At 35.8% G+C, this 15551-nt stretch overlaps 1 protein-coding gene across 3 annotated transcripts in view; it reads right to left on the reverse strand.

The window, feature by feature from the left end:
• Positions 1 to 15551, reverse strand: part of ITPR2 (inositol 1,4,5-trisphosphate receptor type 2) — a 462476-nt gene that overhangs the window by 214398 nt on the left and 232527 nt on the right. For all 3 annotated transcript variants that reach the window (XM_069490734.1, XM_069490735.1, XM_069490733.1), the window contains exon 35: positions 4247 to 4437. In XM_069490734.1, the coding sequence (XP_069346835.1) occupies positions 4247 to 4437 (191 nt within the window). The remainder of the gene's footprint in view (positions 1 to 4246; positions 4438 to 15551) is intronic.

Here is a 15551-nt window from a genome sequence, read left to right on the forward strand (position 1 = left end):
ATATAACTCACGGACAGAGAACAACAAAAAATAACAAATTAGAAAGGATTGTTTTGTTTTAATAAAATACTATAGCCCCAAGGAAAAAACTTTTGTTCTAGCGTGACAGTCAATGTGTTAAGCCACTTTTAGTTGAATAATGTGTGTGTTAAAGCTGAAAGCATCCTAACTGACGTGTTTCTAAAATGAACTATAAACAATGATAATTTCCTGAACAATCTTTAATAGTTAAAGCATCCCCCTTTTGTTTTTAAACTATGTTAGAAGACAAAAAATAAAACAAACCAACTTCTCACATAAAGCAACAATTTACTCACCCATAACCAAGGCATATTTTGTTAAGCAGAAAACTGCCAATTGCTTTATTGTTACTCTTAGTTACAGGAGCACAGATGGGGATATCATCCTCCTGATTTCTCATGCCTAGATTTCAGGAGTTAACTCATGTTGAACTCTCTCCCTTTTAGCAAAAGGGATCATTTCTACTGTAACTATTCTAAATAAGCTTTCTGAGAAATTTCTGGTAACAGTTAAAAGAGACTACTGGAAAGGAAATAACATAAAGGGGAAAATTAGATATTATATGCAGGTGAGAAGACAGTATGCTTATCAAATATGACCATATTTAATAAAATGTCACTAAAAGGTTCCTCTTGTTTAGATTACCTCTTTATTTCTTCATTTACTAAACAAATGGTGCTCAGGCTATGATGTGAATTCTATCATTATTTCTCACTTTGATCATGGGTCAACTATGCAACCTCTACGTCATTGTCTGCCCACGTGTAAGCTTGGGGTAATGATATTAGCAATCACAGCATCTTGCTGTGAAGATTAAAGGTAAGTGCATAGAACAGCCTCTAACACATACTGGCCACTCATTTCTTATAAATATTAGTAATCATTATTACTGAGCACCAGTTTGCTGTAATCACCACCCTGTTGTCAAATTCTGTGGTTACTTCTCATCCTCATCTTAATCACTGCTAATATTTTACACATTTGTTTCTACTCTTTGAAATACTTTCTGCCCTTGGCTTCTGTGACACCACACTTTGTTTCCACCTATGTCCTTACCATTCCTTTGCTAATTTCGGATAGCTCCTGGTCCTTTTCTCTTCTACATCTATGCTTTCTTCTGAGAGATCTCATCCAATTCTATGGTTTTCATCTCATATATATGTTGGAACTTCCCACATTTAAGTTTCCAGCATGGACATCTTTCCACACCACTCCAGACTCATATATCCAATTGCCTAGTTGACATACCCATCTCAGTATACAAACAAGCATCTCAAACTGAAAATTCCCCAAATAGAACTCCTCCTTCCAACTCTCCCCGAACCTTTTTCTCCTATTGTTTCCTATCTTAGCAAATGATACAATGACATCAAACCCAGAGATATCCTTGATTTCTTGCCCCATCACCCCACAATGCATCCATCCATCCAACAAGTCCTGTGGTTCTACAACCAAATACATCCAAAATTCATCTACTCCTCTTCATTACAATTGTTACCTCCTTAAGCCAAGCCACCATCACCATTTGCCTGAATTTAAAGCAAAGCTACCTAACTAGATTCATTGCTTCCCTAACTAGAATATACTCAAAATCCACAGGGATCTTTTTAAAGATAAACCAAGTCAGCCTATCCTCTGCTGAAAATCTCCAATGATTTGCTATCATGCTTAGAATAAAATACAAATGTTTTTCCATGTGTCTTGGTCTGTTTGGGCTGCTATAACAAAATACCATAAACTGGGTGGCTTATAAACAACAGAAATTATTTCTTATCGTTCTGGAGGCTGGAAATTCCAACATCAGGCACTGGCAGATTCAGTGTCTGGTGAGGACCTATTTCCTGGTTCGTTAGAAGGTGCCTGTTTGCTATGTCCTCACAGGGTAGAAGGACTGCATGGGCTCCCATAGGCCTGTTTTACAGGGACACTAATCCCAGTCGTGAGGAATCTGCCCTCATGACCTAAGAAATTCCCAAAGGCCCCACCTCCTAACAGCATCACCTGTGGGGGTAGAATTTCAACATATGAATGGAGGAGAGAGGGACACAAACATTCAGATCATAGCATCATGGAAGTCTCTACATGATTTAGCCCCTTATCTCATAATATTTTCCTCTTTTAGTCACTAAATTCTTGCTCAAGGGGGTTTCTCTCGGTTCCTCAAACCCATAAGCCTCATTCCTGCCTATGCATCTTAGCATTTACTGTTCCCTCCCCATAAAATTCTCTGTCCTAAAATCTCCTCTTCAACTCAAATGTCACCTTGCTAGAGAGGAACTCCCTACTCACAGGATAACTCTCCCAGTAATTCTCCACCATGTTGTTTGCTTGCTTTATTTTATTCATAGCAGTTGTCTAACATTTTATCATTTGTTTAGTGAGTTAGAATGTACGTCCCATGAGAGCACAGGCCCCATGGCTCTATCTCCAGCACTTACCACATAGCTAGTGTAGAGTTTACACTAAATAAATATTTACTTGATGGATGCCAATCACTGTACTAAAAGAAGTGCCAGGCACACCCTCTCTATGCTGGCTAACACTCCTACCTACCTCTCCTCTGAGATGTTCTACTCCCCTGGACTCTTCTCATGACCCTCACCCTCCTCCTATCTGGCCCTGCCTTTTCTTCTCTCTTAATTTGGCCATTCTGCCACTCTTAGCCTCTCACAGGTGTTCTTTTTTCCCCCCCATCACTATATTCTCACTTTTAGCAATATCAACCACTATCCTTGCTCCAGCTATTATTTACAAATATAGACTGAACTTCTAATACATCCAATAGCCTGTTAACCTAATTCAGTGTTATTTTCAATGGCCATAGCCATTGCCCCTACTGTGTCTTTTCCACTTTCTTCTTATAACAAAGAGTCTTGATAGTGTCACCTTGTCTCCATTTGTCAGGGCCTCCTAAGCTCCCCTCATGCCCTCCTTCTACCTCCATCCAAGGACTGCTAATCCTTCCTACCCTCATGATTATCTGCAACACCTGTTCCTTTATTTTATTCATACCACCACCTGGCTGAGATCTTAAGTAACACCAAACTCATCTGCCTTCCTCTGGTCTCTTCCTGATAATCCAATCCTGCAAACTATTAACTGCTTAGTCACCCATAATGATATTTCTCCCCACATTTTTAATGACTCATACCCTTCAAGTTTCTCATACTCTCTGAATCTAACTTGTTTTTTTAATCCCATATAGCACTTATGTGAGCTCTCATTTATTTCCATTCAAGTCTTAATCATTCTCCAAACCAAAAAAAATTTCTTCAAACCATAACACAACTCAACTCCATGAAATTTTCCACTAATTATGTGGATGGGAAGATGTCTGTTACGAGCTGAACTGTATTCCCCCCAGATTTCATATGTTATATATCTTATTGATCTAAATATATCTTAACTCACAGTACCTCAGAATGCGACTATATTTGGAAATAGGGCCTTTAAAAAGGTAATTAAGTTTAAAGGAGTTCATATGAGTGGGCCCCAATCGAATATGACTGGTGTCCTCATAAGAAGAGGTGATTAGGGCACAGACACGTGCATGCACATGGGAAAGACTATGTGAGGACACGGCCAGAAGTTGGCCATCTGCAAGCCAAGCAGAGAGGTCTCAAAATAAATCAAACTTGCTGACACCTTGATCTTGGACTTTTGCCCTCCGAAACTGTGAGAAAATAAATTTCTGTTGTTTAAGCCACCCAGTCTGTGGTATTCTGTTATGGTAGCCCTAGCAAACTAATACCATGTCTAATTGGCAAACTAATACAATGCCCAGCCAAAAGCATGAGTGAGATACTCTGCAAGTAATTTGAGAGCAAAGGTGCTTGGACCATTCTGCCTAAAGGATTATAAGAGAATACTGAAAGATAAAGTAAAGCAAGATTAAGAATATTTAATTTATTACATAAAACTTTATGGTAAATTATGTTACCAATGTTATTACTGGTATTATGGTTATTATTTTGATATTAAGGCCCACCATTCACTATCATACTATCAAAACACATTAAGTAATATACACTCATTAAAAAATAATTCACAACAACTTTTACCTAAAAGCTATGTATTTACAAGGGTGTGGTGGTGGACAGTTGTAAAGTAAGACCTATTCCCCAACTAGAACTTCATATTTTCAATCATATTTTATTTGTGTGACCACGTATTTTAAAAATTGCAATTCAGAAAATATTAATACTACTTCATGCTCTCATCGTACCTGTAGCTTTTCAATAATGTTTCTATAATCCCAAGCAGGGCCTCCAAGTGCTTCCTTAAAGCGTGGTCCAGAGCGAGCTGATAATCTCCAACCCATGGCTGCTCTCTGTACCATATTTGAATGGCTCTTCATGAAAAGAGTATTAACTTGGCTGTCCAGATCCACCGGAATGGCAATTCCACGATTTTTTGCTGAAAAAGAAAGATTTAAAATATTTCCCTCTTAATTTGACTAAAGCTTCTTATATATTATCCGGTCTTACAAACATAAAATAAAAAAGAAAAATATATCAAATATGTAAACTCTGCCATTAAACTGTTTTATATAACCGTAAAAGCTTTTAACCTGAAAGTATTTCAATTCTTGAGACCAATTAGTAAAGTGAGTCCATTAAACATTCAAGAACTTATTTGATTTCTTAATGATTAATGTTTGAAATGCACTTCATACAGCATCAATACAGAAAAACACTGTATAACAACCATGCAAATTTGTGCTTTCCCAGATGCCAAAGAAAATAAGAAAGCAGACAGAAAACATATGATAAAATTCTGTCAATCCATTCATTAATTTAATTAGTGTTCGTGGGCGCGCACATGCACACACAAAATTGTAAGCAATAAAACATCTGAGGGTAGAAATAAAAAGTAGAAGAGTGTAAAAAGTCTGGATTGGAAGATGGCACATCTTAGTGCATATCCTTCTTCCCAAGATCCAGAGAAATTTATATTGTAATAGGCTATATCACAATAATATTGAAAAATTAGAATGCTTGTTACAAGGAAAATAGAAATATTGAGCCATTTTTGTAAGACAGAATGAAGATAGAATTAGTCCCTCAGAGAAAGAGAAGAAACTGTCCCACAAGAGATTAGAGTTAGAACAGGTCTTCTCAAGCGCATAGTCAACCAAAGCAAAGTGTGGCACAGGGTCTGGGGGAATGGTCTGGGCAACTCACTAAAGAATAACATCTGAACAGCTGGGAAGTTAAGGCCCTCCTCCCTCTGACTAACACAGACAGAGCAGCTGGCAGCAGCAGTTTATACCCAGAGGATAAAGTCAAAGAAATGTAGAAATGTTCTCTCAAGAAAGCAGAATACCTGACTGAAGAAAATGCCAAATGAAGGTGTTAGGACTTGACAGAGAAGCATAATAGAGCTTGAAGTAACTCCAAAGATCATCAAATACGGGTAGAATGGGGGGAGACAGAAGAGGCAGCTCCAGCAGCGAGAGAAAATATATTCAAAACTCCAACCCCCAAACAAAGCCCCCATTATTTTAACACTTGCTGGTATTCCCAGCCTGTCTTCTGCCCTACACATGCACATACACACACCCTAAAGGCAAGTCTGCCTATCATTTGTTCAGCCCCTCACAGAGAATCCCAGGTCAGCCATGCCATTTATACAAGAATTCAGGAAGAGAAATAGATCCTCAAGACTGCAGTGGAAACCCCTGCCAGCCCCCTGTGCCAGTTATAACGGACCTTCATAATTATGAACACACCCCCAAGGATCACAAGGAAAACCAACAGCATTAAGAATAACCGACCCAGAGAAACCAAACCAATAGCATTAAGAATAACCAACCCTAATTCAAGGGAAAACAAAAAATATTTAAATAACTTTAATTATTGTCCTAGGAAATTTGAGTATATACTGCATCCAAAAAATTATAAAATCAGAAAAATAGAAAGACATCTTAGAAATTAAAATGTGATTGCATAAACAAACATTTCAAAAACTGGCTGAAAAAGAAAGGACAAGAACAAAGTTGGTACTCTGGAAAAGGAAATCAAGGAATCCTCTAGAACATACAGCATAAAAGATCAAAAGAGAGAATAAAACAGAGAGATTATTAAATAAAGAGGGCCCTCTTTATTTATCTAACAAATTAAATAAATAAAGATTGGCCCTCTTTATTTATCTAACAAATTAAATATCTAACAAACACAAGTTCCAGAAAGAAACAACAGACATAAAGGAAGGGAAAAAGTTATTAAGAAAATGGTAGAAGATAATTTCCTTGAGCATAAGAGTTTCAAAACTCAAAGGGCCCACTGTGTGTTAAAGAGAATTAAATGAGCATATTGGCCATATTCTGATAAAACGTTAGGATGCTGTTATGGGTTGAACTGTATCTCCCAAAATTATATGTTGAGGTTCTAATCAATACCTGTGAATGTGACCTTCTTTTGAAATAGGGTCTTTGCAGATGTAATCAAGTTAAGCTGGGGTCATACTGGACTAGGGTGGCCCTAATCCAATTCCACTGGTGTCCTTGTAAGAAAGGGAAAGACAGAGAAACACCAGAGGGAAGAACACCATGTGAAGATGGAAGCAGAGGCTGGACTTAGGCAGCTGCAAGCCAAGGAATGCCAAGGATACTTGGCAAACTCCAAAAGTTAAAAGAAAGGCATGGAACAGATTCCTCCCTGGAGCCTTCAAAGAGAACATGGTGTTGCTGACACCTTGATTTCAGACTTTTAGCCCCCAGACTGTGAGACAGTAAATTTCTGTTGTTTTAAGCCACTCAGTGGTAATTTGTTATGGCCAGCCATAGAAACTAACGCAAATGGCAATTATATAGAGAAAACCTCAAGGACTTCCAAAGAGAAAAGAGGATTCCTAAAAAGAACCTAACATCAGACTTCTCATCATTAGCACTGAATGCCAGAAGACAGCAGAATAATATCTATAAAGATTAGATAGACTTGGGCAATGGCATACTTAACAACCTTGACTCAAGCATTACAAAAATGATCCTGTAACCAAAAACATTTGTACCCCCATAATACTTTGAAATTTTTTAAAAATGGAAAACAAAGATTAGATAGATAAAAAGTTTTGAAAGTAGGAGTTTATGTCCATCTAAACTAAAAATCAAATGAGATTTCCAAATAGAAACATTCTAGAATATGTAAAGGCTCAGAAATTTTTCTCTGAACCCCCTATGAAAGAATTACTCCAAAAAAATGAGACAAGAATCCAAAAACACGTCAACAGGAATATAAGAAACTATGGCAACTGAGTGTGCACCTGAAGAAAAAAATAAAGCTGGAAGCAAATGCAAGGAGATGCATTAGATATTAATGGTTGGGAAATTCTCCTCTAGTTGGAAAGTTTTATTGTCATAACACTACATTTTTATCTCAAACAGTTACACAGCAGAAAATATTTATACATGACAATCTGTAAACTCTGATAATTGATTTTTAATGTTTATCAACCTATATGAGAATATTTAAATTATATTTCAAAATAGAATACAAATATCACAAATTGTAACAATGGAAAACCAATAAAATTAGAATATAGAGTGGGAAAAAAAGGTAAAAATGCAAGAAATATGTTAATTTCTTATTTTTCACAGGGTGGAGCTTATAGACATCATTTAGACCTGTTAAATTAAGAAACAGAGATATAAGGATCATACTTAAAGTTAAAATGATAGTCACCAGAAGACTATTTTAAATGAATTAAAATAGAAAGGAAAAAAGAAATTGGATAGACAGATGGGTAATCTGGCTTCACATAATGAAAAGAAAGCAACAATAGACAGTACTATTTCTGCTGATAAAAATTCTCTAAAGCTAAAAGGTACTTAAAAACTGCTTTGAAAATAGACAATTAGCTGGGTACAACACACCTGTGAAGTCTTAGCTACCCAAGAGGACTGCTTGAGGCCAGGAGTTCGAGACCAGCCTGAACAACATAGTGAAACTTCCATCAGCACAGAACACAGAAAAATTAGCTGGGCATGGTGGCACACACCTGTAGTCCCTGCTACTTGGGTGGCTGAGACAGGAGGATCATTTGAGAGAGAGAGAAAGAAAGAGAGAGAGGGAGAGGGAGAGGAAAGAGAGAGAGGGAGAGGGAGAGGGAGAGAAAAAGAGAAAGAAAGAAAGAAAATAGACATGTTTTGCTACCCACAAAAAAATAGGTATCAATTTAAACAAGAACTCAAGCTGAAGTTTTATAGGAATTATAACAGCTGCTATAAGCAACCTTAAACAATCAATTTTAGCATTGTCCAGATTGGCCTAGTGAATGTTTTCCTAATATTCATGGTAAGTTTCCCTTTTCCAAATCATGCAATGTCTGCTTATGTCCTTCACACACAGCAGTGCAAACTGCACTTCTGTCCCATCCAAAGGACAGCCGGCCTCAACAATGCCAAGCAGCCCATAGTTTTATAAATAGTTAATCCTGCACCACGATCAAATCCTGGCGAGACTTTCATCCTTTTCTGGCTGCTTCACACATAACCTGGGGTTGCTCTAAACATTTAAAAATCAAACAGAAGACAATAACGCTTCTATGTGATTTTCTAAGCAACAAAAATAACAAAAATTATAAACCTTACTGTTGCTCAAAACATATTACAAACAAGTTTCCACTGTTGTTTAAACAAATGGGGGAGCGGAATGAGATTTATCTCCCCTTTAGGAATCAGGTACATTGATGGAACTGACCATCAAATAGGTGTTGTTGCTATGAACATGACTTACACAAAGAAATGCTCAATGAATATTTTTCTAATGACACCAGTGGAAATGTAGTTCAATGGCAGCACCTCTGTTATTAAGAAAGCAGGCCTTTTATTAGTGAGTTCAGGAAAATCTCACCCACCCCAGATTCTTCTGTAAGCAGTTGCCATGACATATTTCTCCACAGCCAGCACCATGGACAAACCAACCAGACTGAAAAGACTCCACTATCCCAAATTCTGTTGAAAAGTTTTTTGTTTTTGCCAAGCTTTGATTCATATTATCCAGTCTCCTTTCTTAGCATAAATTGCACAATCTAAATTAGCAGGGTAAAATATACCACTTTCCCATGACTAAAGGTAAACTCTACCCAAACGCTAAATCACAATTTCTAAGCAATAAAAGAAAATTAACTATGCAATTGAGGAAAAGAGAATTTGAGTTAAAATTAGTCAACTGTGTAAACAATAATAAAGTTTTTTCAAGCAATTGTAAAAACTTGAATATCTCTAAAGACATGGTCTGAAATAGATTCTCCATGCTGTCCAAATAGTATAAATATAATCTGAAACCAAAATTGACAATGATGATTTAGCTTTCTTTTATTTAAAAATTACAGCAGGAAAACAAAGCAGAAAAGAAAACTGTGACTAAAGAAAGAAAAGAGTTTATTATTTCACTTACTAGAACATTAATAACTAGAACAGTATTTTTCAAATGCAACAAAAATAAATCCAAACTTAGATTACTTTTGTTAAGATTTAAAAATTCTGGTATATATAGGATGTCAAAATTTGAACTAGGACATATTCTTGGGATTAACTGTCAGTCATTCCCCACACCTTCCACCTCTCAGTAAGAAAGAGCTAATGAATTAACTACACCCAGCCATTCTTCTGGCCTGTAGCATTAACTCCTACCGTGTACTTTAATAGAAAGGGTCACGTTAAAGTTTAAAATGTTTTAATGGATACATCTGATTCATCATATTAGCTTCTCCGCTTTTAGATATGTTTGAAAATTTTCAAAATAAACAATTAAAACAAAAAAATTAAAAATATTCACAAATGTTGTTTTTCTCTAATAATTGTCTTAAAGTATACTCTGTTATTAAAATTGCTATACTGGCAAAAAAAATTTTTAAAAAGAATTGTTCCTATTTCACTTCCAAGTCAGAGTACAATTGAGTTACTACTTTGTTAAGGATATGTTTTCAGAGAGTAAATATTTGGAGTCCTTAAAAAACTAATAGGAGAGAGGATGGGTTGCTATCAATGCATGTATCTTTTGTAGAGCTCTTCCTAGAGATAACTAGTTTTCTAAAATGAGCTATCTTTATTCATAGGTATTTTTACTGTTAGACTAACCTTCTAATTAGCCTTATAAATCTTGAAAATTCTCTGAATATGACAAGACTTGGCCATGATTTTAAGATGTAATCAAAATCTATTTCTAATTATTATTCATTAAATATTGCATATTATGTGAAATTTTTTAATTAGATGGAATTACTGATGATACCTGCCAGACCGCAATCTCTGAGAACACATATAATACAGTGATAGGTGCCATGGAGAAAAATGCTTAGATAGATAAACTGACAGGTAGGGGGAAAAGGCAATAGAAAGTGTAAGCATTAATTAGAAAACCTGGTTGGTTGTCAAGCACCACTGTACAGGTCCACGAGCACGAGAACAGCTGGAGCACTGAAAGGTGTAATGTTGTAGGCAGAGTGGTATCTTTTCTGTATCATCTCAAAGTATACAGGATAAATCTGTACAGAGGCACTAGTGTTTTTAAACAGGAAAACATTAAAGATATTAAATGCATCTTTCCTGTTTGGCACTGGATGGGTCCTTAATTCATCCTTAAATTGAATAAAGCATATAAGTTTTATGGGTTATTGAACAACTAGTATTGGCACACCTGACTAATCACCTGGAACAAAATAAAGTTGATTCTGTACCTTATACTCTATAGTTAAATATATTCCAGATAGCTCACAATTTTAATGTTAACAGCAACACCAAAAACACAAACACAAACAAACCAAAACAAGGATATTTCTCCATGGGAATTCAAAAAACATCGCAGACTGATGAAGGCTATTCTGAAGATACAAGAAAACCTAAAAAGCCTCAAAGAAAATTTAAAAATTCTGCATGCTAAAAAATAAAAACAAAAATTCAAATGACAAAAGACAAGAAAATAATATTGTTACTTATAGGGAAAGACCTCCTTTTGTTCATATCTAAATGGTTATACAAATTATTAAGAAAAAAATATTAGAAAAAATAAGCAAAGCACAAGAAGTGACAGTTCATAGAAAAGGAAATACCAATCATATGTAAAGGTTTTTTCCTCATTCATAAAAAAAGAAACACACACTAAAACTATAATAATATTTTTACTTACAAGATTGGCAAAAATCCGACACACTATATTATCAATGAGAAAGATACTCTTCTACATTGCTGGGAGAGGCACTAGTGTGGGGTGTAAACTGCTGGTGGGGTGTAAACTGAACAATCTCTATGGAAGGCAATATCTATCAAAATCAAAATAACCCAGAAATTCTATTCCTAGATATTCTGTCTCATGTGCAAAATGACTGAAAACAACATAAATGTCCAACAATGGGGTTAAGTCAATTGTAGCCATGCAATGGGATATTATATAGCCAGTGATAAGAGTGGGATATTCATTCATTTGTATTCATTAATTTGTTTTATTCATGGAATAAATATACACTGAGTACCTACTGTGCTCTAGGCACTGTGTCAGGCTCCAGAAATTTATAACAGATAAAGGACTTAGTTTTCTGCTTTGTCATTTCTGTATATGTTAATCTATCCCCAATTACTGGAAACTCATTGAAGTCAGGAAATATGGTTTGACACACTGCATTTCCCTAAAAATTAGAGTAATGCATTTCAGATAATGAGGAATCATTATAAATCATTTGAATAAATGAACAAATGAATGAATGAATAAATAAAGTTGAATAAAGTAAAAAATTTATTTGATACTGTTCTCTTATAACTGATTAAGATTTATAATAATTTTTTTTAAATAATGGAGTTTCTAAAAACCATAATCACAGAGCTATGTCAAACTCTTTATATGATTAACTACAATATCCTAGATGGATTAAAATGGATATAATATGTTTATTTAACAGAGACTGAATTTCTTTTCTCAATGGGTTAATATTTTCTACATGTTCAAATTTTTTGGGAACAATTGGCTTGAAGATTAATGTTCATTATTTAGACCATTTGTAAAAGATATTTTACAGAATTTCCATTTGGAAAATAGATTGTATTGCCAACAAAGTACCCAACATTAATTCCCCCAAATAGTTTGAAGATTATGAAACACATGGAACAAAATTCTTTTTTAACTGAAATAATATGGAAGTAATTCTTAGATGTTTTTTCTCCAAATTCTATGCTTTCTACCATGTGCAATTGTATTTTATATGAATGAGTAAACTGAGGAACAGCAATAGGCCAAGCACATTTAAAAACTTACATGGCTTTAATCGCCTTAACATTTCTCAAATCTCAACGAACGCCATGGCATGCAATTATTGCACAGGTCTCCATCCTTACTTGCTCCCACCACCAGCCTTAATTTATCTCACTGAGGGCAGAGAATGATAGAGATATCTGTACTTTACATGCCAGTTAGGCCCCTCGCATGTAATGGCTTTGCCTGGGAATTTGCATTTGTTATCTTTTAAGAACTTGTATCTTCTTATCGATTTCAAATTCTATATAACTTAGGAGAAAATGTAGAAATGGTGGCAAATGTCAGTAATTTCTACAGATACAAGTCATTCAAAAGTGTCTCGGCCTTTAAAAGCTTAAGAAATTTTATCAGAAAAATCTAACCTGATATATATATGGTAAATTCACAATTGATCATGGCTTCAATTTTAAAAGCTTATGAAGTTTTATCAGAAAAACTTAACATGACATAGTAAATTCGCAACAGCTGATAGCCTCAAAACATTAGTGGTAATAAGAAAAATTGTAGCAAACTTCTGGGAAAAACTTCAAGGGAAAAAGAGAGAAAATATAAGAAGTACTCTTTTTCTATTGATATCCCCAAAACCCTTCATAATTTAATTCACTAGCTCCTCAACTTCTTTTTAAGTTATGTGAAAATCCTATGTTTTTGTTTCATGTACAGCTTAAATTACCATCTTGATCCATATTTTGTATTTTAAAGGTGTAAAACACTTAACATGTTTGTCTACACTGCTTTGTGATAGTAGTCACAAATGCCTGCTAGCATGTCACAGTGCAGAAGGGGTTCAGATCCTGGCAGGCTCTCTGCCTACCTGTGTGACCTTGAGCAAGCTGCCTAACCTTGATAACCTCATTTCCCTATCTATCAAACAGGACCAAGAATTATGTCCATATAATACAGCTCCCCAACTGCCCAACACTCAATAAACGCTTGCTGCTCTCAGCAAGGTGAGCGCTGACTTAGTCAGTGCTTTGGCTGATTTTTACTACCTTTTGTATTCGATGTACAAATAAGGAAGAGAATGAAGTATTTTTGATAATGATAGATGAGTTGATCTAATGTGCTTGAGAGCACTTTACAAATCACGAAGTGTTATGTAAATGTAACTATAATTGATATTTGCATTGACAGCAATGTGTTTACCAATTTGTAAATGCACTGAGAATTTGCTTTATAAACAAAGTACACTCTTGACTCTGTTATATTTTAAATATGTATACCCTTTGTTCTCTTTAATATTATAAATCCTTACATATTTGAATTGTGTTAAATTTTAGTGCCTCTATGTATTTTTAAAGAGTTGCTGAAACAGAAATAATTTTGCACCTGAGTTGTAAAACTTCAGACAGATCCCTACCCAGTGTTAAACGAGGTTTATGGAAGGCCGTTGCTTTGGACTAGCCTCCTGCACTAAGAGCCAGAAAACCAGACCAAATCGGAATGGAGTCATTCATGCCAGGTTCTGGCCAGGAAATCAAACTGAACTCTAAAGTGAAAATAGGAGATTCACAGCAACCAATCAAAGGGGCCCAGTTTGGCAGGATAAGGAAGTCCCCTCTGTTTTAACCCTATAAGCAAAGTAACTTTGAAAAGACCAGCCCAATTCTTGTTCCCTCTTTCTGCTTTCTTCAGCCCTTTTGTCTATAAAACAATCGAGGTGCTGCTGGATTCTAGAATCGCAAATAAAAGCCAATTACATTTTTAAAGTAACTTTGTTGTAATTTTGTCCTTTGACACCAGCAAGCCAAATTGCCATAGTTCTAGTTTACATGTTAGGGCTTCTTAGGTAAACTTCTGAGAAAACATGACAAAACTTAAACTTCATACTCAGAGAAACTAGAATTTCAAACCCAACTCAACTACATATTAATTGGGCAAGTTATCTAAACTTTCTAAGCCTAAATTCCACTATCTTCAAAATACCCAGCCTATGGATTATTGTCAGTCAACAAACATTTATTAACCTGCTTTGTCAGCCCCACACACTTTCAGGCTCCAGAGGTGAAAAAAGCAAAGTCCCTGTTTTCATAGTTTACATTCTAAAAGGGGAAGTAGACAAAAAAGAAGCAATGAGCAAACAAATTAACAAGATGCTTTCAAATGATGGTAAGTGCTAAGAGGAAAATAAGATTGTATAATATGATAAGGGGCAAGAAGAAACTCTGACACTGTATATGGAGTATTCTGGAACATGTCATTGAGCACTTGCTTACATTTCAAACTGAGATCTGATTGACAGGAGGAAACCAGCAAGTGACAATCTAGGGTAAGAGGGTCCAAATAGAGGGAGCAGCACATGCAAATGCCCTAAGGTGAGAAAAAGGCCTGATGCAGTTGAGGAGACACAGAAAGAGGCCGGTGTGGGTGGAGCAGAGCTGAGGAGGTGATGGAGAAAAGGTAGGACTAGATGAAGCTCAGATGATTAAAATCTTTGTAAGCCACGGAAAGGAGTACAAACTTTAAGTGCAATGGATAGTTTTAAGTGGGTGAGTGATATGCTCCAATTTACATTTTAAGATCGCTCTAACTGCTGTGCAGGGAATGGATTGCAGTGGGGAATTCAGTAAGAGACTCTTCTGTAATCTGGTCCAATGATGGTGGATTTGGACAAGGGAGACACACAAGAGAAAGAGAAAAAGATGTATTTTGGAAGTGAGACCAAGAGAATCTGCTGTTGTGTTTAATGGGAGTGAATGAAAAGGAAGAATCAATTGTGACCCTTAAGGTTTTAAAAGAGTACTCTTTGTAAAATAGTTATTTTTTAAAGTAGGACAGAAATCTGCCTCCTGCAGCTGCCATATATTATTATAGTTATAATCATATCCCTGTGAAAGAAGCCCATGGCTCACCTTCAAGTGTTTGAAGGTAATTATTATGTTCCTCCTCAGAGGAATGTTTCTTTGTCTAAAGATTTCACGTTTTCAATCATTACTCAAGTGAGGCGGTTTTAGATCCCTTTATTATCATGAGTGTTCACTTGTGAATGTGTTTCCCTTTGGTTCTGTGTTTTTCCATGACCCATTCACCAACAACCAACAAAGCATGCAGTCTAATCAACAGAGCGCAGAACGTGCTTTTCACCTTCGTCCTAAGTAATAGCTTTATATTAATTTCTTTTTGACAGCTACCTCATTCTGTCTTCCCTCAAAATCTAATAGGGGCAATAAGAATAGTACCTGTGATGCTGTAAGTTAGGATTAGAGGAAGACCATGAGGAAAGGTTTAAGTGGGCAAACGGGGGCGAATTCAGACCTGGATTTTCAGGGAGGAAGAATGGCT

This window comes from Eulemur rufifrons, chromosome 16 (assembly GCF_041146395.1).
Source record: "Eulemur rufifrons isolate Redbay chromosome 16, OSU_ERuf_1, whole genome shotgun sequence".
Taxonomy (NCBI): Eukaryota; Metazoa; Chordata; class Mammalia; order Primates; family Lemuridae; genus Eulemur; species Eulemur rufifrons.